The sequence below is a fragment of the Salarias fasciatus genome (genome assembly GCF_902148845.1).
Source record: "Salarias fasciatus chromosome 23 unlocalized genomic scaffold, fSalaFa1.1 super_scaffold_20, whole genome shotgun sequence".
In the NCBI taxonomy this organism is placed as follows: Eukaryota; Metazoa; Chordata; class Actinopteri; order Blenniiformes; family Blenniidae; genus Salarias; species Salarias fasciatus.
In genome coordinates this window covers 15,954,178-15,978,325 of record NW_021941230.1, presented here as the reverse complement: position 1 = coordinate 15,978,325, position 24,148 = coordinate 15,954,178, and the positions used below count along the sequence as shown (strand labels likewise).

Here is a 24,148-nt window from a genome sequence, read left to right as displayed (position 1 = left end):
ACGCCCTCCGATGACCCTAAACCCAACAACCCAGTCAGCAGCCCGGAGCGAAGTCCGGGATCAGCCGTCAGCCGCTTCATCCTCTGAAAACCTTCATCAGGATCCTTCAGGTTCAGAAATCAGAACTGTCCTAATTAATCAGCCTCACAAGGGAATTACAGCCCACAAATAAAACATCCAGAAACGGCCTTTTGTGGCATCGGTTCAGTGGAACCTCCCAGATTACCTAACAGCTGCACTCCTCTGCACCACTGATACCTCCTCACTCTCCCACAAGAGATAATCTGAGGCAGGAGGATCCCAGGAGACAAAGGAATATCTGTTCCACTGCTCCTGTGAGTGTGTAGCTGTGTGTGTGTGTGTGTGTGGTTGCTGCAGGCAGGATTTAGAGGTGTCAAACCCATCAAGGCAGTCGCTCGTCTTTCTTCGTTTCACACACTGGAAGTGAGTTTATGTGTGTTCATGAACTGTTTTCATTCAGGATCATTGAAACAGGCCCTGAACTCAGTGGCTCAGGATCCCGGTCAGAATTTGGCCATAAAATAATATTATATATAGTAAAATATATGTAACAAGCAAAGTGTCTTTAATCTCTTTATCTACCCTGAACATGTGATTGATTGAACACTTTCTAATTACATGATGAAAAAAAAGGAAGTTTGTTTGAATTGAGCAGGGCATTCATTTGTCTTTATTTACAGATTTTCAAACCATTTTTAAATACGGTCTTTACTGTTAACATCCACAGAGCCTGTGTAAACCCAAGCTTTAATAAAGCGAGATAAGTTAGTATAAAATATGATCAGTTAAGACGAGACAGCTCTGTCATTGTAATACAACGATTGCAAAATATATTTAGTCACACCAAGAAGAGAGATACAGAAATGGATAATTTATTAATTGTGTGGGAAATTCAATAAAAGAAATCCTTTAACAATGCACAGTTACATAAAGAGGCATAAATCAAAAATAGTATTTTTTTTTTCAATTTTGTTACTGTAAATGTAAAAGATCTGTCCAGTATCCATACTTCAGCTAACTTCCAATGAACGGGTTAAAACAGCTCAAGAAAACAGTTATCCACACTGAAACAGAGGAAAGTGATTACGTTTAAGAAGGGTCAAGTTATGTAAATGGTTTTAAAGACAGAATTCAAATAAAAAAGTCCTTTAAAATATGTTTTCATGGAAATAACCATAATTCATATACAGGTAACAAATATTTGTAAATGTTTTCATCATTTTTATTTGAGTAATGATTGATATCATCACTGATGCATCATGTAATAATCATAATTTCTATAAAAGTTAAAAAAGGATTGCAGTCATATTTTTCTGTTTTTTAATATTTACAGTATTGTAAGTGTATTTAATTGTTCCTGTTAATCACCCGCTCATCGATTTAAATCTTAAAATGAAAGATTGTGGCTGGGAGAATATTTAAACGGGTTGTTTATGGGCGTGGTCTGTTAGCTCCGCCCCCGAAGGGGCGTGGTCTTGTTGGATATTCATGAGCGCGTGGCTGAGCCAGCGCGGAGAGACTGGATGGAGAGCAGCGTCCTCCGCACGAAAAGAAGCGAGAAGAAGAAGAAGAAGTAGGAGGAGAAGAAGAAGAAGAGGAATTAGGAGGAGGAGCAGCAGCAGGAGGAGGAGGAAGAGGAGGAGGAAGAGGAGGAGGAGGAGGAGGAGGATGTGCGGGTCCTGCTGAATTCCGTCTCGTCAGTGAATGAGAGCAGCAGCTGGACTCGGCTCGCCTCGGCCGGTGTGAACATCCGGCTGGACTCCTGCAGCCCTCCGCACCTTTCAGAGTCCACATCCAGGCTTTGAGTCCACAGAGCTGCTGTCCATCCCTGCACACACACACACACACACACACACACACTCTCACACACTCAGTCATGATGGAGTCTATCTTAGACAGCCTAACGGCGGAGAAGCTGTACCCGTCTGCAGGGAGCAACCTGTTGGACCTGGAGGAGCTGAGCGACGGAGATTTCCTCACGAATGTGGTGAGTCCTTTCTGCCTCTACACCCCTTTATTGACTTCATTTAAATGTGTTAATAATAATAATAATAAAATTCCACATGTCTGTATTTACACTGTCTGGGCAAGTTTTAACCAAACGCACCTCCTGCGCCTGTTCCGCCCGGAGCCGGACCTCGGGAGGGCGGTGCAGGTGCAGATCCTGACACACATCCGGCCCTCTCACCTTGTGCGTGCGTGTTTGCATGTCGTGCGAGCGTGCACACATCTTCACAAGCTGGCGAGTTTATTGGTGAACGTGTGTGTGTGTGTGCGCAGCAGAAAGGTGTGCAGCACACCTGCTTTACTGTGTGTGTGTGTGTGTGGGGGGGGGGGGGGGGGGGGGGGGGGGGATTGGGTCTCATATTAGCTGATAATTACTGATTTCTAATTGAGCATCTGAACCCTCAGCAGCCAATCAGCTGATGAAATGAGCCACATTTTCACTGTTAACAGTTATCTGCCTCTCTTATGCGCTTTGTTGTGACTCTAGCCTAATACTAATACTGCCCCCCCCCCCCCAAAAAAAAGTGCCCTGTTTGAAGCACACCTGTGTACATCCACATTTCCCCACTCTCAGTGTCATGTACTTTAAGTTTAAACCAGCACGTGGTTGTGTCTGTCTTCCTCCTCCTCCTCCTGGTTGGAGCAGCAGTGTTGCATCCAGAATGAACTGGATGTGTAAACAGTCTTGGTTCACTCCAGGTTTTTTTTTTTTTTACTTGCTGATCATTGTTTTAGTTTATTTCCAGTAGAATCTAATTATGATGACCGAATCCAAACCTGAGACAATGCCTGTGGTGCCACGGTGAAAAGTGTCCCGCCGGGCTCAGTGGACCCGGATCGCAATAACAGTGTGAGCGAATTAGTGTGTTTGTGTCTGTTTTTCCACTTTGTGTCGTCCCCTCGGCCCAGGTTTGCAGGCAGACCTCTGTTCTGGTGGGTGAGTCAGCCCAGCAGTCTGCCTGTGGTTTCACCCCCCTCCAGCCAGCCTGATCTAAATAAAGTAGTCAGCCTGGCGGTGAGGCCGCCTGGCTGGGTCCGACATATATTGGCCATATTTTAGTAAAGGACAGCAACCAAAGTGTAAAGTTCACACAGAAAAGGCAGATGCTGAGAAATCTGTGACAGACTCTAAAAAGTCAGTTTAGTGTTCATCTAATTTTTTTCAGTTTTGACAGAGGATTCTTCTGAAAGTTGCTTGATTTGAATGAACTCGGGTTTTTAGTTCATTACTCGCTCAGACAGGCTCCTCTGAAGCACCAGGAGTTTCCCTTGATGTGATGATTTCTACTGTAATCGGGGGGGGAAAAAAAAAAATGCTACGATGCGATGTGGGCATTGTGGTGCAGTTCACACAACACACACACACACACACGCACACACACGCCTCTTCGCCTGCCCTTTGTTTACCTCCTCCAGCACACAGTGTGCCCTGGTGTTCTCAGCAGGGAGCTGCTGGTGTAACAGAAAAAGACGGAGAGCTGTCTGTCTTCATCAGACTGGCTTTCTATTTATTATTTACTTTTATTTGAAGATTTTTTTTATTCATTATTTCTAGAAATCAGATTTTGTGAATCTTCCATCTCCAACCATCTTCACAGGAGTCATCTAGGTTAGCTAGATGAGGGATTTCTCTGGATGTATTCCTGCATTTCTTTGCATTTCTTCTTGAAATGTGACCGTACCTTGACTTGCTCTGCTGCTGGTCAGTCCCACATTGACTCTGCGGGTCGTAAGTGCAGCTTTCAACCTGCCGAGACCTGAGCTCTGCACACAGCTCCAGTAAATCCTCAGGAAAACACCAGAGGGGCTGGAAGAGATCACCTGTCTCTCATCATGGGTTCATATTCCATGGGTTTGGTGAATTGTTGGTGTGATCCAATACCCAGAGAACAAAACCCATCTTAACCTCTCAGCTGGATGCAGATCTGAACAGATCTGTGCAAAAGCTGCAAAGTTTTAGCCTGATTTTAAATAAGTTATCTCAATCTTATATGCTTCATTTGCTCTGCTGTTTTCTTTAAAGCGTCTTCATCACATTCAATGAGAAATGGGAGAAGTACAAGTTTCACAACTGAGCTGAAATGTGAGAAAGTTTGACTTTTTCTGCTGGGAGGCTCACACACACACACACACACACACACACACACACACACACACCCCTGTGTGAAACGAGGTCAACGGAGGACAGTTCCTCCAGTCGCTGGGATTCTGTTCTCATCCCAGCTGAAGCATAAACCAAGACACTTCTGCAGACTTTCCCCTCTCCCCCCGCCTCACGGCTTCATATCCAACCCCACCCGTCCTTTTTATGTGGGGGCACTCTACTCTGTTCTATTTTATTCTACTCTACTCTCCATTCAGACCCTGTACTCCAGTTCAGGGCAGAGAGACTCGGGGACACGCCCACCTCATCTGCACGCTCGTCTCTGATTGGTCAGCGGGCAGACTGCAGGAATGTGTGCAGGCATGCAAGAAAAAAAATACTCTGCTGGATTATTGGAGACTTTTTTTGTGTGTCTGCACACACGCGCACACACACACACACACACACTGAGGAAAGAACATGATCATTTTCTTATCTGCGGGACTGCAACTCAGTGAAGCTGCTCTCATGATGGCTTTTTTGTTGTTCGAAGAAAAAGAAAATATCACATTTGTTTCATATTTTACCTCAGTAGTCAAATATTTTTTTAATTAATTTATATAAACTTGTGTTATTAATCTGAATGACTTGGTGACACTTGTCAATTTTATCAGTGCAAACTGGAAATTTGAATATAAAATCATGTTTCTCTAAATGTGACTTTTGATGCACAGATTATTGATCGGACTGAGCATGAAGGCCCTCGGCTGGCTGCGCCCCCTGCATGCCCTTCAGCGTTAGGAGCTGATTTATATGACCTAATTCCTGCAGAACCGAATAGTTTGTGAAATGAGAAAAATGCACGATGCAGCAGGATCAATGGAGTGAGAAAACTGCTTCCTGTTCCAGAACGTTTCTGTTTCCTGGTGGAGGAAAGCGGCAGCTCTTATTTCAACAAGTTCAAGTTCAAGCTTGAATAGAAAGAAGTAATTTTCTTCTTGTAGTTTTACTTCACATTTAGTTTTATTCTACAACAAACAAAAGCCTCTCACTCTGGGTTTATGGCTGAATATAAAACTGCCTGGAGGCCCAGTGTGAGAGTACATGACTTCATCAGGGCTTTTATAGATGGAGTGTATTTTCCTTTGGCCTTTACATGATGTTCGGAGCATTTTACGATACTTTCCACTGCAATATTCAATCCACAAATGACAAAGATTTTGGCCCGTGAGGCTGTCTGTAATCCACTTTATCCCCATGAAGGCAAATAGTTCTGAAAGCGGCAGAGCAGTCGGGGCGGCGGCACACTGTGACGAGCAGTTGTGCCTCAAAGGAGAACAGGAAGAATGATTTTGACTTTATTGAATTTATCCAAACATATAATGTGACTGAGCTCTGGGAGAACTCCTGCAGTGAGTGTGGTTAGATGGTGTTTTTAATTTGGAATTGGTTTGGGGGAAAAATCATGTGGAAAATCCTCTGACACGCCGGGGTCTGTGAAGCGTTCTGATTGGACAGAGGGCGGCCATGACGTACTGACGTCTCCCGGAAGTAAACGGCGTTTTTATCGATTAACTTTGACGCTACAGCTTTGAAAGTGTCCGCGTTGCCCAGCGCCCGTCGACCCGCTCGTTTCATTATATTCAATTCTTCTAAAAACTGCCGTTAAATCCATCGTTTCCATACGAGTCGAAACGCGGAGCTGCGGGCCGCCATCTTGGAAAATTGCGTCATCACAACGGAGCATGCGCAGAACGATCAGAATGAGGTCGCGCCTGATTAGCATATAATTCCGCTTCCTGAGGTTAATAAGTCCGCCAGTCTATTCGTATTTAAGCTTGATTTTCAGGCGTTTACATGGTCATTTAGGCTTTATTCTGATTAATAGAGGAATAAAAAGTCCCATGTAAATGCAAGTGTGAGGCGTTCACTGACTGTCTGTAATCCTGCATTCTGCACCAAACGCGACCCACAGGCCCAAAACGCAGTTTTCACCTGGTTCACCCTGGCAGTGAAATGACAGGAGAGCAGAGCGATATGTTAAGACTCGGCTCCTTTCATTACAGACACTCGTAATTACTCCCTGCTTGCGTCTTTCCCGTGTCTTTGCAGGGGTTTGTATCCCAGTAGTTCAAAACGACGCGCCAGCCCTGAAATGAGCTGTAAAACCTGTCAACTGCTTTTTAACACGGGTCTCTCCCCTGATGTGGCCGGTTTCCCAGCAGAGAGCTTCAGGTAATGACGGGTCCTGACGGCAGCGGGGCAGTTCACACCGACTCCAGCTGTTCCAGCTCGGAACGCTTCAGCTGCAGCCAGAACGACGCCAGCTTCTGTGTGAGGGTCTCACCGAATTTCACTCCACACGATCTGGCGACTACAATGGCCACCAGTCAGATTGAGATGGTCCACTGTGATCAGAAAGGGATGGACATGGCCGCAGCCTGAAGCCTGGATCCATCCATTTCCTGTTGGCAACACCATATGTTTATAAGGCAGGCACATTGCTATTTCTTTCTTTTTGTCAAAGTCATGGTTCTGGTTGAGCTCTGCAGATCAGAGAAGAGTTGGATTGAAGCGCTTATAAATGCTTCCAGTCAGCACTTTAATCCAATGGAGTGCAAACACATTTTCATTTGGATAGAATCATGGAAATCTGGGACTCAAAGGGAAGTTTTCTCTTTGTGTAACAGTGATTTATGAATAAAGAGAAGAAGGCATTCAGTAGCACGAAGATGATACTGAGGAATGGTAATCCATGCAGCTCAGCAGCGGTTTGCACAATGAACGTATCGACTGCAGCGTTTAGAGAGACATGCAGTCATGTGAAAGCAACAGAAAACTGTCCAGTAAACTTATACATAAAGAATCAATCTGTGAAATTGAAATAAATGTCCTGTAATACCAAAATGCATGACTGTAAGCACACAAGAGAGGAACTGCAGCAGCGTAGAGACTATCCAGGGATCAGTGCAGACGACAGTGAGCCGCAAGACATGCAGGGTAACACTTTGAGCTTCTGGTATGCTCATGCTGCAGCACATCGAGGCTGTATTGATATGAGAACTATCGGTTCGAAGCAGTATTGTCGTTTGCGTACCCGGCCCCGAGCCCCTGCTGTTTTTTTCTGTATGTACAACAAATATGTGGAATTTTTGGGATTATGGTGCAGGATTCCCTCTTCTTCCATGACTGAATGTCAGCAGAAAGCCAGAAAAAGTGTCTGTACATGTTCAGAATACCTGAACCTGCCAGTTATTGGAAAACCTAATTATGGCAGGTGACTGATAACGCTGGGATTGGCCTGAAGCAGGTGAAGCTGCGCTCGAGGGAAGGTGTAACTGATGATCTGACTGGTGGAGGCGCAAGAGTTAAAAATTTGCGTTTCATGTTCCAGCAGTGTTCAGCTGATGCTCTGACTTCAGATCATCCATAGCTGTTGCAGCTCAGCACCTTTCTCTGCTTTTTCTCTCTCTGCATCGCTCCCATTATTACCGTCAATTAGGGAAGCTGTTCTGTTTATTTTTGGTTTGAATGTGACCTATATTCCCTCCTGGCAGAGAGTTAAAGGGCCAGAAGCCAGGCTCTTCAAACAGATATTATTTGGGCGTTTAGTGCGGCAGGAGAACAAGGCTGCTCTGTTCGCAGGAACTACTATTTCTGCATGTGGGCGCGTTTGTTTATGAATGAGTGAGTCTTCAGTCGTGTGTGAGTGCAGGATCACTGAGCACGCACACACACACACACACAAAGCCTGTGAGTTCTGTGTTGCTGCCGACCACCTGTGCAATTGAAAGCATTTAAACTGGTTTTCCAGCGTGTTAAATGTAGGAATTCACCTGGCTTTGCTCCGGAGAGAGTTTAAAAAGATTATTGTGGCCACATGGGGCACAGATAATGAAAAGTCGCAGTTGTTTGCTGGATTGTTTGGCTCTTAAATGTCATTGGTTCCACTCGTGTGCCTGTTCCTGCGGTGAAAAACGCCTTTTGAGCCCCCAAAATCTCAAAACTTCCTCTCAGGTCACTTCAAAAAGTCGACACAGTTTGTCTCCAGAGAACATCGGGTTTTCTTGTGTGCTGCTGTTATTTGTTCCTCAGTGTGTGTGTGTGTGTCTGTGTGTGTGTGTGTGCGCCTGTATTTTCCAGGCAGCTGCAGGTATCCCATAACCTCTGTTCACTTGACCCCTCCAAACGAAGTCCCAAATATAGACAAACACACACACACACACACACACACACAGATAACGCACGTGTGAAGCTGCGAGCGCTGCTTCAAGCCGACTCGTCTGGGGAATATTTAAAGAACATTACCAGATCCTATAAACACCAGCAGATTCCCATGAGTCACGCCGACCAGATGGTCCTTTAAACATCCACAATCTGGCCTTTTTATTCTCCTTCACCCTCCGCAGTGTCGGACACCTCGACATGAACCACGGCTTTAAAACCTACTGAAAGCTGGAGGAAGGCTTCTGAGTTTCGGCAGCGTCTCAAAGTCTCCCTTCTGGGGGAATCGGTCCTGAAACGGCTCCTCCGAAGGCTCTGATCACCGGGGCGTCGCAGTATGTCGGATGGCTGCAGTGTTGCAGACTCTTCTGGCAGTTTTTGGAGACAAGCTGCAGCTAATTTTCTAGGAATGAAACATGTAAATCAACTTAATTGATGCTCATTAAATCAACTTATTTCTGTGACTGTCTGTCTGTGAGCCTCCAGGCGCAGTGTGTGTGTGTTACCGAGTTCAGATCGATCCATGTACGTCTGCTGCTCGCCTAATTTTTTGCATGTTTGTTCAAGACCGGGGTGACTCATCTTGTGTGTGTGTGTGTGTGTGTGTGTAAATCAGAGCACCATGCAGTCCCAGGCTTCCAGCTCAGTGACTCATTCATCCAGACCGAACATTCATCCATCAGTGCTGTTTCCCATTGACTGGCTCTTTCAGTCCGTCGCCGCCGACCACTGATCCAGTGTGTGAGAAATCAAATCAAACATACAGAGACGCGTTCCAGTCGACCTTCTTGCTTCAGCTTGAGTAGTTGAGTCTTCTGTGGGTTTTTTTTTTGAACTGCTGACTCGATGGCACGAAGCACTGGAAGGCTTGACCTTGAATTGGGAAGCTGATTTAGGTAGTTTCCTCTCATGTTTGTCTTTATTTTTTCCTCAAAAGAACACATTCAACAGATCATTGGATGATGGAACGAGCCACGAGCCGTGGACTCTGCGGTCTGCAGAGGTGGAAGAACTCTGAAACACTCCAGCCGTCCTCAGGTTACAGTTTAGAACAAATGGTCCGTCTCTCTTCTGCCTGGAGGTCGGATTTGTCCCAGAGTTCCCCCTGGTCCCAGAGTGACTTGACAGTTGTCAGGATGGGACAAACATGTCGTTGGACGCCCAGTGGCATATGATGATGATGATGATGATGAATTTCCTGTTTTTGAAACCTGTGTCTGCTTCAGCCTTTCTCAGGTGACCAGATGGACGACTTCAGCAGTGAATTATTCAACAGTTTCTTCGACGACCACCTATTAGAGCGACCCCTGCTCGCGGAAAGGCCGTCCCTGTTACACATCGATATGGACAGCAGCCCAGGTGAGCTGCTTTTTTATTTGATTTAGGAAATAACGCAGGAAGACACACGCCAGAGGGACTCGGGCTCATTGAAATTGTCCGACCAGAAGGAAGCGCCCAGCGACTCGGGGGTTCTCGTACCGGCGGCTCTTCCAGTCTGTCGGCGCCGCCATGGAGCCGCTGCTCCCCGTCAGGCGTTGCCATGGCCACGGAGAGGGCAGAAATGTTTTGAAGCGAGGATTAAAATCTGTGTGTAATGTTGTTGTTGTCTCCCGAGCGCCTGAGTCACCCAGGCGCAGACGCCTCTCCAGCCCCGTGGCGGCGAGAGACCAGGAGGACAGGAAGGCAGGACGGGATCTGCGCGACACATTGGCCTAATAATTACCACGTCTGATGCCAGCTGCGTGGACCGTCTTCTGGAGAAACGCTTTCAATATTTCACGTTTGCAATCAGCCAAATCGTCTCTGTGCTCATGCATGAATGGACGTAATGAGACGGGCAGCGGACGCCGCGGCTTAATTAGAAGAAACAATTACCAGTGAGGAGACGGTTTGTGAGGAGCCCTCGCTCCCATCGCAATCTCTGATTAAGACGGTTAAAGAGGCAGAATGTATCCGGGCTGACGGAGTCCCTGTTCGGATTCAAAATGCGGTTTTTGCGCAGTCTCTCTCTGATTGTGGCCGTTTTCCCCGTCAGCGGTGTAAAGACGGCCCGGTAGCTGCCGTCGGTCACTCAGAGCATTCTGGGAAATCCTGTTCTCCAGAGGGGGAACCTTATCAGGGATCCATCCTCCAGCTGCTGGCTGACAAACATTCACACGTTGTGCAAATTCGACCTGCGTGAAAGTCAAACATTTGGTCGGAAAAATAGCTTCCTGGAAGACGTGCAGCCAGGGTTGGGTTGGTAGGACAAAGATCTGTGTTCTGGGTGTTTGGCGTCCGTGACGATTAAAACTGTCCATCACTTCCTGATGGTGACGTTTTCAGCCTGACGGACCGGTGGGTTTCAGGCGTTCACAGTGAGGAAGGGAATGAATGCATGAACTCTTCATCGGGCTCCGTCCGTCTCGCCTCCTCCTGACCACAAACCCTCTGATCTTCCAGATATTCAAGCGGAGCACAGCTACTCTCTGAGCGAAGACTCCGCCCCCCAGAGCCCGGCGCTGTCGATCAAAATGGACCAGGAGTCAGGTCGGCCATTGCTCCCGTCTGATTGGCTGCCTTTTCGAGCGGACGTGAGACTATTTCAGGTCCCTCGTCGCGGCAGGTCTGAGCTGCTGCGCCGTGCCCAGGCTTTCTGCTCTTCATCTGTCGTCTCACTCGTCTTCCTCACTTCCTGTCTTCCTCTCTGCCTGCCCTCTGCTCTCTCTCCGTTTGTCCTGGGGATCCTGCTGTCTGAGCAGTCGGAGCAGTTTTCCTCCAGCTAAGCCCTGCCCCCCTAACACACACACACACACACACACACACACACGATGACAAGCATATGGTTTTAAGTCCGCAGCTTTAGACGAAGCCAGCGGAAACTCTCTTTCTCTCCTCTGTCAGGTTATCTCTCTCTCTCTCTCTCTCTCTCTCTCTCTCTCTCTCTCTCTCCTGTCGTTCTGCCTCTGGGCCGCTCTTTAATCTGATTAAATCCACTTTATTGACATGAATATCACGTTTCCACCACATTTAGCCAAAGAATAAAAAAAAAAAAAAAAAAGAAAAAGTAGGTCTGCACGGCTGGAGGGTTGAACCGGTTGACTTGCTTGTTTTTCAGTTTGAGCGCATGTTTTGGTGAAACACAACTGGAGTTTCATGGAACATCAGATTGAATTATGCCGAGTTCAGCCTCTGTTGGCTGCTTCGGCTTGAATGTGTGCACACTGACTGAAACGACATTTTACAGGCGTTTTTTTTTTTTTTTTTCCCTCCACACAGCTTCTATTTTTCTTGTCTCGGTGTGCAGTTACATAACTATCAGCTGAAGTTCACATGTGGCACACACACACACACACATGCATTCAACATTTGATGTGCGCCTGCACGCATACATGCCTCCCCCGTTCACGTTTCGCCACACTGGAGTCTGGGCTTCAGCAGCGATTCCTCTCCTCATGCAGGAGATTTGTGGCGTCTGTCCTGACTTGCCTCCTCCGCCTATAGACCCAAACAGCTGCCGTCAGGCCGCGAGACTCGACCTCCACGTTACGTAGAGAGCTTTGAAGTGTGTGGTTGTTTCTCTCTGGCCCCCCGTCGACGTGCAGCGTCGCCGTTTTCCTCCGTTTTCCAGCCGGCGGATGAGTTTGGAACTGGAATCCAGAGCCGAGGTGATTAATCATGAAGCGGTTTGATCCCGTGTTTCCAAGTCGGCGTCGCTCGCCGTGACCTGGCTCCGCCGGAGAGAGTGACCCAGAGGTTTTACTATGTGCAGCTGCGCCGAGGGGAGAACGCCACACATGTCCATGTCTGAAGCATTCGCTGGACGGCGTTAAATCCTGCCTCTAAAATCTAAAAAAAAAAACGCGATGCGGTCGTCTCGTGTTATCTCTACAACAACATCCCGGCTGGCTTCGTATCGCCGCGGTGTTGTTGCAGCGGCTTGGCCAGTGTGGCCCTGTGAACACAGGAGCATGTGCTGAAGCCTTGGGGGGGCCCGGCGAGGCTCGGCCTCAGATCGCGGCGTCGGAGTGGAATCTCCCGTGAAGACGGCAGAGGAGGGAAAATCCTGCCAAGGATCCCAGATTAGAGCTGGGCGATATATCGAATTAATTCGTTTTTACTTTTTCGGTTGATGTGAAAAAAAAAAAAAAAATTAAATCTCAACATCGAGGTTCATGTTTTCTGTCCCTCTGCGATTTTGACCGGGCGCGTGTAATACTCACAATTGCCACACCAGGAGGACTGGCGCTGTAGCACAGACTACGGTCAATATTCTCTTACAAATGAGAAGAGTTAGAGGAGAGCCCCCAGCAGGGGACAGAGAATGCACGGTCCTTCACGCGATTAAACACGGTCCGTTCCTCTTTTTCTGCCATAACGAACTCGGCCGAAATATCAGAAAAATAAAAAGGAAAAGGCTGATATAAGGCACAAAATGAAATAAAGAGCGCAAATATGATAAAAATTAAAATGAAACTTAAATCACGTGTTTTGTTGGTGCTTAACTTTGATCTATGTGGGATTTGAACCCATTTAAATTTGAGCTTTGTGAGATTTTTTACAAAACTGTTTATTTTGTCTGCAGTTTTCCTTTTATCTATTTATTTCAAAGCAAGTGTTCTTGTTAAAATGACCTCAGTGATAAATATACAGTTAAATGCTGACATTTTGGCATTCAATAAAAGATCCTATTTTTGAAAAATGTTTAAGTTTGTTTTTTTACACAGAAAAAAAAATCGATTAAAATAGTTAATCGGATTTAAAGCTGAAAAAAATTGAGATTTAATTTTTTGGCTACATAGCCCAGCCCGATCCCAGATTGTCCGTCATGGAGTGGAAGGAACGGTTCGTCAGGAGAAACACACTCGTCTCTTATCACAGGATTGACGTGAAATACAGAAAAACACGGGATGAGGTGGGGATAAAGTGTGGATTTGGTACAGGCAGGACTTCGGTCAGTTCCAAACCGCCCACTTAAAGGAATACTCCGAAGATTTTGGACCCACGCCCTTTCCCTATCATTAACAAAGTTAGACAAGCTCATAAATACCTGTTTTTTGTGTCTCTGCGTTCAGTGGCTGGATCCCAGCTGTTAGCATCGTAGTTAGCTTAGCTCAATTGCTGGAAGTCAGTAGGAAACAAAGCCGGACTGACGAAAGTGGACGGAATCCGCGTATTAGCACGTGAAGTCAATCCCAATTGTTATAAAACATTTTAAAAGACCTGTTTTCTTTTCAATCCGTTAAAATAACGTTTTGATACACACAGATCTGCACAAGCACAGTGCTCCGCGGAAGGATATACCGGCGCACAGCGGCTGAGTCTATGAGCTTGTCTAACTTTGTCAATGATAGGGAAAGGGCGTGGGTCCAAAATCTTGGGAGTATTCCTTCAAAATCACATTTTCGATCAAATCAGCGTTGGTGTCAAAGTTTTTCTGCACCAGCTGGCAGATCTGAAAGCCTCTCCAGAATACTGTCTGTGTGGTTCTTAGTTCCTGACGGGGCGACTCTCTGTCCTGAGACGCTGCACCTTGACGTAGCCCCTCGGTGCGTTTGGCGTCCGCCGCCGCCCGTCCTGTCTCTGGTCTCTCCTCCCGGTTGTTGCTGCTCTCATGCAGCCAAACAGAAGCTGCGGGTTTTACTGCGGCTCCCGCTGCGCTGATCCATCCAGGGTTTTAATGCTGCCGTCGCCCCGCTGGGATCAAACGCCGCCACCAGCCCGCCTCCATTAACCCCCTGTGCCGGCGGCCCGCAGCCTTTTGGCCATTAGCGCCGGATCCTTGACTCACCTGGGCGGGCGGCGTCTTTCCTCGCGGGAAGGCTCCGGCGCTGGAACAGAGGGGATCGGCTTTTATTGCATTCATCTGCAGCGTGTTTCATATTTCCCTCACGCTGGGGAGAAGAACAGGACGGCGGAACGGCCTCAGTCAGGCTCTTCAGTGACGGATTTCATCTTCCTGTCAATAGAAACACTCACCGCCGAAAAGGGAGGCGCGGATTGTGAGGCCTTTTTTTGACCATTTTAAAGAAACCAATTTCATTTTTACTCTGCGAAACACCTCGCAGTGTCGACTCGGACGTCTTGTTTTCTTTGGTGGGAATACGGCGATGTCCTCGCATGTCGAGGAGGGTTTCCCGACGCGCCGCCGCCCCCCGCCAGCTGCTGGAGCTCATTAAAGATGGCGGCGCGGGGCTTCCAGTGGCGCTCTGTCTTAACGAGGGCAGCAGCTTTAACGAGACCCCGGCCTCATTAGCCCGGACTCCTCAGGCTCCTCCCGGCGAGGAGGAGGAAGCAACCGGAAGAGCCAGGTTTCACTTCCACTCCTCGTGTCTTGTAATTTCCCAGAAGGTGTAGCTGCGGGGCTCGCTGCGCCGGTCGGCCATTCGTCCGGCTTCAGCTTCACCATATTAAAAAAAGTGAATTCAATCAGCAAAATCACATCTTTACACTTTCACACGTCTGCTTTCTGCTGGAGCGGAGTGTGAAGTGGTGACTGGCTCACTCGTTCATCCCCGTCGCTCCACCCGGTCTCATGAGAGACCGTGGATCAGGTCAGCAGGACTGGAGCTGAGTGTGTGTGTGTGTGTGTGTGTGTCACAGCAACGCCACGGCTGCTGTCTGAGCTGATCCTCCCCACAGTGATGGACACAAACACACACACACACACACCTTGTAAACCTCGGAGCATTTTACCAGCAGAATGTTGCTAGGAGACCAGGAGGTGATTAATGTGACGTCCGCTGCTGGCACACACACACACACACACACACACACACACACACACACACACACACACACACACACACACACACACACACACACTGCCTGTTGGTTGTGACGAACATCAAAGTGTCTGGCCTGGTGTCTCCATGCTGATTTGATGAAACACACTCCTATTCCTCCTTTTCCGCCTCCTCTTCCTTTTCCTCGTCCTCCTCTTCCTCCTCGTCCTCCTCTTCCTCCTATTTTTCCTCTTCTTCTTCCTCCTCTTCCTCCTCCTCCTTCTACTCTTCTTCCTCCTCCTCCTTCTACTCTTCTTCCTCCTCTTCCTCCTCCTCCTCCTTTTCCTCTTCCTCCTCCTCCTAATCTTCCTCTTCTTCCTCCTCCTCCTCTTCCTCTTACTTTTCCTCCTCTTCTTCCTTCTACTCTTCCTCCTCCTCCTCCTCCTTCCTCCTTCCTCCTATTTTTCCTCTTCATCCTCCACCTCCTACTCTTCGTCCTCTTCCTCCTCCTCCTCTTCCTCCCACTTTTCCTCCTGTTCTTCCTCCTCCTTCATCCTCCTATTCTTCCCTGTTCTTCCTCTTCCTCCTCCTCTTCCTCTTCCTCCTCCTCCTCTTCCTCTTCCTCTTCCTCCTCTTCCTTTTCCTCTTCCTCTTCCTCCTCCTCCTCTTCTTCGTCTTCCTCTTCTTCCTCCTCCTCCCCTTCCTCTTCCTCCTCCTCCTCCTCCTCCTCCTCCTCCTCCTCCTCCTCCTCCTCCTTCTTCTTCCTCCTCCTCTTCTTCCTCTTCTTCCTCTTCCTCTTCTTCCTCCTCCTCCTCTTCCTCTTCCTCCTCCTCTTCCTCCTCCTCTTCTTCCTCCTCCTCCTTCGTCCTCCTATTCTTCCTGTTCTTCCTCCTCCTCTTCCTCCTCCTCCTCTTCTTCCTCCTCCTCCTCCTCCTCTTCTTCCTCCTCCCCCTCCTCCTCCTCCTCCTCTTCTTCCTCCTCCTTCTCCTCTTCTTCCTCTTCCTCTTCCTCCTCCTCCCCCTCCCCCTCCTCCTCCTCCTCCTCCTCTTCCTCCTCCTCCTCTTCCTCCTCCTCCTCCCCCTCCTCCTCCTCTTCTTCCTCCTCCCCCTCCTCCTCCTCCTCCTCCTCCTCCTCCTCCTCCTCCCCCTCCTCCCCCTCTTCCTCCTCCTCCTCCTCCTCCTCCTCCTCCTCCTCCTCCTCCCTTCTGTACGTCCCTCTTCACAGCCGGGGTCCAGGTGTCCCTTGTGAAGCCTCCTGCCGAGGCTCTCCTCCTGCGGGAGGCTGAGCTCGGAGCTGGTGCTGCTGAGGAGACTCCTGGACCGACTGTCCTGAACTCTGCTGCTGTGTGTCAGTTCCCGGCCCTTGGATGTGAGCTCTTTGTGTTTTACCCTCAGAAAGTGTGACGAGGGCGGGCTGCTGGTTCTACTCCCCAGGATAAACACTGTTCACACTGACTGGAGACAAATTATGCAGCGCGGCTGCCAGAGCGACGACGTCCGGCAGCCTGTAATGACCGGCCTCGTCAGGAAGTGCCGGAATATTTTGGGGAAGCTCTTTAAAGTGTGAATTAGGAGTTTGGAAGACCTACAGCAAGGATCGAGAGCAGCGGCGCTTAGGACCGTTTAGCAGCCGGAAGACTTCTCAAGCTTCAGCGATTTTTCAGGATTGAATGTCTTTTTTTTTTTTTAATTATTGTTTTGTTTTTTTTCTTTTTTTTTCCCTCCAGAGTTTGAGTGGAGCTTCAGTCAGGACCTGTCGGCCATCTTGGTGAAACAGGAGGAGCCGGACCTGGGTCAGAGGTTAGACCCTCAGCCTCCGGAGGGCCCGCCGCTCATACTGAGCCCTCCCCCGCCACACAGAGGGTCGCCATGGCGACGCACAGTGAGTGTCCGTCCGCTTCACGTCTCGGCGGTGGAACCAAGCGCTGCGGGTGTTCCTCAGCTCGCCGCCGGCTCTGTGTGTGTGTGTGTGTCTCTGCAGGAGCGCTGTTCGGATGACGTGAAGCCCGTCGCCATCAAAGACGAACCCAAAGAGATCGGACAGTACCTCAGCTTGCCCAGCGGTAACACAGCACGCACACACACACACACACACACACACACACACACACACACACTTTACAACATTAATATCAGGCTTCTGAAGCCTTTTTTGTGGATTTTTCTGATTTTTACATCTGTTGCAGCTTTTTCCGTTGTTCTCGAGCTGTCTTGCGTTCACTTTGTGACTTTTTCTGTTGCACATTTTTGGATTTTGTTGCCGTTTCTTGTAATTTGTTGCAGCTTTCGGATTCATGTTGCTGCTTATATTAGAAATTAATATTTTAACATTCCAAATTATGAAGAAATCTCAAACGGAATATGAAAATAACGGTTATTTTTTTTTGCTCCGGAACTGGCTCCTCTCTCGTGCTTCAAGCGGCTCTCGGTGGTTGGAGGCTTCAGCCGGGAGCCGATTGATCTGCTGTTCGCTCGCCGCCTCAGACAGATCTGTCATGTGGGGAAATGACGTCGGGTCGGAGCGGATATTCCCGAGGCCTGCAGACTCTTTCATTCATCACCGCCGTCCCTTTCAGACGATGCCCTCCAGCTGCCGCCCACCCCTCCCAGCAGTAACCACGGCGACAGCGACGGCTCCCTGCCTCCGTCCTCGCCGCTGCTCCCGCTGCCGCCGTCCTCCCCCCAGCCTCAGCAGAGGCCGGCGGGCCGCGCCTCCTCCTCGCCCTCCTCCTCCTCGGCCATCTCCTCCTCGCCCCTCCTCACGGCGCCACATGTGAGTTTGGGGAACATCTGCCCCGCCGCTCCTTCCTTTATTCTCCACATGTGTTTGGTGACATTTCGGGGTCGGCTACACTGGTTCCCCATCAGAGGCAATTTGAGAATGAAGCCGTCAGTGAAGTGTTTCGGCACAGCTGATGTGGATTTGACGTGAAGCTCAGCGTTGTGCGGTCGGTGGAGTCTGTGGGTGACGGGCGTCTGGCGGCTGTGCAGAAGCTGCAGGGCTCGGGACCCCTCATGCTGACGGAGGAGGAGAAGAGGACCCTGGTTGCGGAGGGCTACCCGGTCCCCAACAAGCTGCCCCTCACCAAGAGCGAGGAGAAGGCGCTGAAGAGGGTGCGGCGGAAGATCAAAAACAAGGTGAGCCTCTCAACGTTCAATTAAATCAGAAATAGAAACACGATATCAAACATTGGCCCAAACGGTAATTTCTGCTCTCCTTGGAAGAATGTATTTTTGGTGTCTGACTCCTGTTTGCAGGAGGATTATAGTAATGATGTTTTTCTACGCAGATCTCGGCTCAGGAGAGTCGAAGGAAGAAGAAAGAGTATGTGGAATGTCTGGAGAAGAAGTAAGCCTTGGAAAAACACTCTTTGTCTTTCAGTTTTCCGTTCCTTTCGGCTCACCTTTGTCTCCGTCGCTCGTTGCGTAGCTTCCAAACCCTTTTTTTTTTTTTCCCCTCAGTGCAGCTTCTCAAAGCGCGTCGCGTTCAGGACTTGGTGGAGGTTATTCCTACCTCAGAGTTTTCAGTTCACCTTTCAAACAGTCAAACTCACTCCTGTGCTGCATTCAGAGTCACTACTTCACCTCAAACCCAGACTTCTGACCCCGGAGACCCCCGGAACAGCAGGAGAACACGCAAACCCCAAACAGGAAGTAGTGAGTTTCACTGCCAGTCGCATCTGTTGTGCTTTTATTTCAAAATTAAAACAAAAACAAAAAAATTCCTAAATGATTGGAACAATCACTGAAGCATTGAAAGTGTTCTTACGAAGGGTGTTTTTGCGAAACGCTTCTCGAGGCTGATGTTGCTGAGGCCTCCGGAAAGACAAAGAGAAGGGACTCCTTCTCTGACCACAGCCGAGCAGCAAAAATGTGAAAAAGAGAGAGAATCGAGAATTGTGTAATGCTGAAGCGAGCTCGAGTCCAGGATTTTTGTTTTTTTGCATTTTGAGGTTTTCCCGGCTGCTTTGGAGCCGAGTTCGGTAACAGAGACGGGAGTTTAAACTGCAGGCGAACCCGAGTTCTCCTGGTGTCAAATACAAATGTCAGCTTTACATATAAGCCCCGCAGGGTGCCTTTCGCCGGCTCGCTCCTCTTCCGTGGCCGCTGTGATTAATTACGGAGCAGAAAAGACGTCTTCGGCTCGTGTTTCCTTTGTAACGCTGCCCGCTCGTTGCCGTGGACCGACTCCAATAACCTGCTCGACACATGGGCCACAGTCACCCAGAGAGCGGCCAGAACGGTCCAGATAATCCCGCCAGAGTCGGCGCTGTGTCCGAGCGCAGCTCCGACAGGAGGCGTGTGAAACGAGGGGAAATCCTCCCTCTCCGGGTCTCCTTATCCTCCTTTCTCCTGCACCAGGAAGGGATTAATGGATGAGCCTTTAAAGAGGAGCAGGGCGCCGTGCTGAGGGACACGTTCAAAGCAAAACATGGCTGGAAATCAGGAGGACTAATCCTGAAAGAGCGAGGGATTAGCTAAATGTTAAATTGATGAAAAGGAAGATGATTGATTGGATAAGAAAGAGAGGGCGAAGTAACCTTAAAATCATGCCGGCGATGGGTTTGTGCTGTTCTGGACTGCTGAGAGGATCCAGCTGCATGCAGCTGTCTCAGTCTCTCTGTGTGAATCAACGTTTCCCTCCGTCTGCCGATTATCTGCAGAGTTCATGGGAATCCGGGCCGTCTGAGGGTTCACGCTTTTTTAGAGGGAAAAACAAATCTGAACTAAGAAACCTCCGCTGTGAGATCAGGCCGGGCTCCTTTTTGTAGCTTTTTTCAGTAAAGCGTCGCTTCGTCCGGCGAGAAACGTGAGCCGACGCTTTGCTGACGTACGCCTCGATGTGCTCCTGTCAGGGTGGAGAGCTACACCTCCGAAAACAGCGACCTGTGGAGGAAAGTAGACAACCTGGAGACTGCAAACAGGTGAGCTCTGAACACACACACACACACACACACACACACACGCGCGCGCGCAGCACTGTTGAGTGACTGGAGTTCTGGCTGTGCACAGGACTACTGAGTCGCAGGAGGCTGCTCTGTTATTATAACAATATGAAACCAATCTGCCATTATCCCACAGTCGGTGGTTAGATGGGTGGGTGGGTGTGTGTGTGTGTGTGTGTGTGTGTGTGTGTGTGTGTAGGGGAGGGGGGGGGGGTCTGTCTCTGTCTGTGTGTCTGTGGCGGCCTCAGCCTGTCATTAAAGTGGCGAGTTAACAGCAGCTTTCATCATGGAAGCAGGCCCCCTCCCTCTCTCACCACACACACACACACACACACACACACACACTCTCTGATGAATATGTTAAACCAGCACGCTGAGGAACAATGAGTTGGCACCGGGTGGGAAACATGAGTCAGCACGCAGCACGTTCGCTGCAGTGAAGCCTTCAGAGCCAGAACGTGACCCCGGAGCTCCGATCAGCTTGGAGTCGCTTTTCTTTTTTTTTTTTCCTCCAACTGATTCATGCAGAACTGGGTCACACAGAAAAATAATGCCTCTAATACTCGGCATCGATCAGCTGACCTGTACACACACACACACACACACAGCAGAGATCTCCTCCACCTGCGCCGCCCTCCGTCAGGAGGCCTGTGTCGCCGCCTAGTGGCCGCCCGGCGTCCCTGCAGCCCGTACCATCGGGGCCCTGCTCTCCAGGCTCTCCCGGAGCTCGGCGGCAGTAAATCGGCTGGTCGGAGCCGAGTCTGGAGCCGGGTGAACGCGGTAATGAGAGACGCGCTGCGGAGGGACGAAGACTCTGCTCTCGGCGGTTCTCAAGCCGCGGGGCGGGCCTCCCCTCTGGGACGCCAGGGAGGAGGGGTCAGGGGTCGTTCTTTTTTGATTTTCAACAAAGAAATGAATTGAAAACAACATTTTCAGGAGAGGATTTGTTGGAGGTTTCAAAGTAAAAGCGCGAGATGCATGCTGCGTGTTGTTCCCAGGATCGCCTGTGAGGACACGCCCACCTGGCGGCCCTCTGACGCTCTGCTCCGGCTCTCCTGTCGCCTCCAGGTCCCTCCTGCAGCAGCTGCAGAAGCTCCAGTCGCTGATTTCAGGGAAGGTCGTCCCCCGTGCCTGTAAAATGGCCTCGACCCAGACGGGAACCTGCCTCATGGTAGAGCCCGCCGCCCTCCGGGGTCAAACCCTCCGTTTCGGCTCTGATTTCAGCAGATTGAGTTGAAGGACGTGACTGAACGAGAGTGTTTCCTCCTCTCTCCGTGCAGATGGTGGCCTTGTGTTTTGTCCTGGTGTTGGGCTCCTTCTCTCCCTGCATCTCCCCGTTCTCCTTACTCACTCACTCCTCCTCCTCCTCCTCGTCCTCCTCCTCCCCCCCTCCCTCTCTTTCTGCTCCGTCGGCGGATCTCTACACCACCAGTCAGGGTAGGTGGAGAACAGGCAGCTGTCAGTGTTTCTGCTTTGACTCGTCCTTCAGTGGGGATTCATGATGTCTCACTGATTCATGGACACCTGCTGCCTCTCAACTCAATGCACCACCTTGTGGTGAAAACTTGTATTGCAGTTTAACTAAACTGGTCACGCTGCGTTGCCGATGCTCTGCAGAAATTGAGATGAAAGGATCTTTGTTTGTGTTTGGCAGTCCGCTCCCGCAGCCTGCTGTTCTACGACGAAGGCTCTCCGCTGGAGCAGAGTTCGGAGGGCGAGCGGCGGCAGTCCGAGGCTCACTCCCACATCCAGAGCGGCCGCTACACGGCCGACGGCCACAGGAACCGCTCCGGCGGGGAACAGTTCCACCGGAGGTACGGTCCCACGCCGCCGCTGCTGCCGGGCGCCGCCGGACCGACATTAACCGGCGGCCTCTTTCCCCTCCGCAGAGAAACGAAACCGGACGGAGTCTCGGAGCTTTTCTGACACGGCCCGACCCCTCGCCACAGAGTCTTCTCACCTCTGACCTCCCGAACGACCCCGGCAGGGCTGAAATCAGGCCGCCAGCGTCGCCCAGCAAGCCTCACCTGCCCTCATCTTCACCTTCACACAGACCCTGCTATACTTGAATACTCTTATTTTAAAGGGGGTTCTGCCTTTATGCACTAAAGATCTGGTTCATGTTAGAATACCCATGTAGGTTGTTGAGATTGTTTTGTACAAAACTTGAAGAACGTTCAGTTTATGGGTTCTGTTTCAGAGTCTTCAGTTTCTCTCCAAACACTCAGACGTGTGCTTCAGAAGTGTTGCATAACGATCCATTAGTTTTGGCTGCAGCATCACACAAGCCGGTGTAATTTCCACTTTACAATCTGTCACGAGGGAATTATTTTATGCCTCTACTTTTAATTCTGTTTCCTAAATTATCACTAGAGCTGCAACGTTAAAAAGAGGCATTACAATAGACACAATTAAATGAGACCGATTTCATCCAAAGTCAAATAATAACTAAGAGAAAATGATTGACGACGATCATGCGTTACGTAACGTGATTTCTGCAAGTTAACAATCGACCTCCACTGTGAAACTGTAGTTTCTCCTGAAGTTTTCAATGCCTGCGTTCCTCCAGGGATGCTACAAACTCCTGGGAAACGTTCAAAAATCCTGTCTTCAATGTGCCGTTTGGATGTTTTCTTGCACCTCGTAGCTGGCCTTCACTGCAGCGCCGCGTTACGCCTGCTGCTTATCCTACAAACGCTAATCCGCACCACAGAAATCCTAATTTCTTTAATGCATTGAAACCCTGCCTTAAAGATTTAGTCCCGAACTCTCACTGCAAACCCAAAGAGAAAAACATTTTTTTTGTCATTTCTGCACGTTTCGGTCCAGAAAATGAAGAAAGTCGTGCCGCTCTCAAAGTGCCTTCCCACCTGCCGAGCCTCGTTCTGAATCCCAGCTGGCAGTGCACACTCGCAGGAGGTGACGGCGTCGCTGGTGGGAGCCGATTTTCAACCGTTCACACCCTGATCCCATCTGATCCAGTCAAATCCAGGTTTTCTTTCATTTTTTTTTCCTCTGGGGAAGAACCATATTTTCATACCAAGGGATTAAAAAGAGGTTGAGAAGAACATAAAAGTATTTTTATGGAGTTATAAATTGTATATATAATATATTTGCAGCATCAAAAAAAGAGCATATTTAATTTATGCAGCAAAAAAAAAACTGAACTTGTTTTTAAAGTTACTTTATCTGGGTTTTTTTTTACATAATGTTAAAAAAGAACACAAAAATACAATGTATAATATATTCAGAGCATCAAAAAAGAGCATATTTATTTTATGCAAACAAAAAAAAAAAGGACCATTTGTGTGTTTTTTTGGCATTGAGGATGATGTGAGGCTTTACATGCTGTAAAGCTTTGTCATGATCTGTTTGTCTTTTAACTGTAATACAGTGTTCATGTTTCACTGCTGTCGCATGAGAAATACCCCAAGGGGCTTTTTTTTTAGGTGGGGGGGGGGTCTGTGATTTAAAAACTGAATTAGTTTGTCCAATTTAGCCACAAAAAAAGCTGATTTTTGTCCCAAAGTAAAAGGCTTTTTTTCCCTTAAATTCAGAATGTACATTGTAACGCCGATATGAAATGTTGTCATGCGACAGCGGTGTGTGTTGTATTTATTGCCGTTTGTAGAAAGTGTGTATATATTGATGAAGCCAGTCAGGGTACGAACACATTCCTGCGAGTAAAACACACCACTAGTTTTGCTTCAGCATAATTTGAACTTTTTTTTGTTTTTTTTTCCTAATGACAGCAATTTTAGTTTTATCACCACTATTCCGACAATGTGAGGAAAACAAAAACCCATAAACGTCACATAAGGCCTTCAAAATGAAAGTTTTTTTTTTTTTTATTCACCCAGTTGCAAAACTTTTTTAAACCTTGAAAAAAAAAGACTTTTTGTAACTCATACCTGGATAATTTCATGTACACAAACACAAGACTGCAGCCCGTTGCACAGTTATCCTGCCATTTTTACCCAGAATTCACCAGTGTACATAAAGGAAGGAGAAAAAAAAAAAAAAAGATGTAATGTGCCGATCTTGTAAATAAGGGATTTGTTTTTCTTTCGTATTGTGACATGATCCGAGACTTTAACCTGTGGAATACTTCTTGGGGACGCGGGCGGATTTCTGGGGAGGGATTGTGACTTTTTCCACTTGTTT

The 24,148-nt window shown here is 48.6% G+C and overlaps 1 protein-coding gene across 1 annotated transcript; it reads left to right on the top strand.

Moving 5' to 3' along the window:
• Positions 1-1,725: 1,725 nt before the first annotated feature.
• On the top strand, positions 1,726-24,098 carry creb3l1 (cAMP responsive element binding protein 3-like 1). The gene is made up of 13 exons (XM_030085870.1): positions 1,726-2,008; positions 9,562-9,694; positions 10,778-10,864; positions 16,766-16,920; positions 17,020-17,101; positions 17,615-17,811; positions 18,030-18,176; positions 18,329-18,387; positions 19,895-19,963; positions 21,053-21,155; positions 21,265-21,421; positions 21,639-21,798; positions 21,874-24,098. The coding sequence occupies exons 1-13, from the start codon at positions 1,898-1,900 to the stop codon at positions 21,908-21,910; spliced, it is 1,497 nt and encodes a 498-aa protein (XP_029941730.1). The 5' UTR covers positions 1,726-1,897; the 3' UTR covers positions 21,911-24,098.
• The last annotated feature ends 50 nt before the right edge of the window (positions 24,099-24,148 follow it).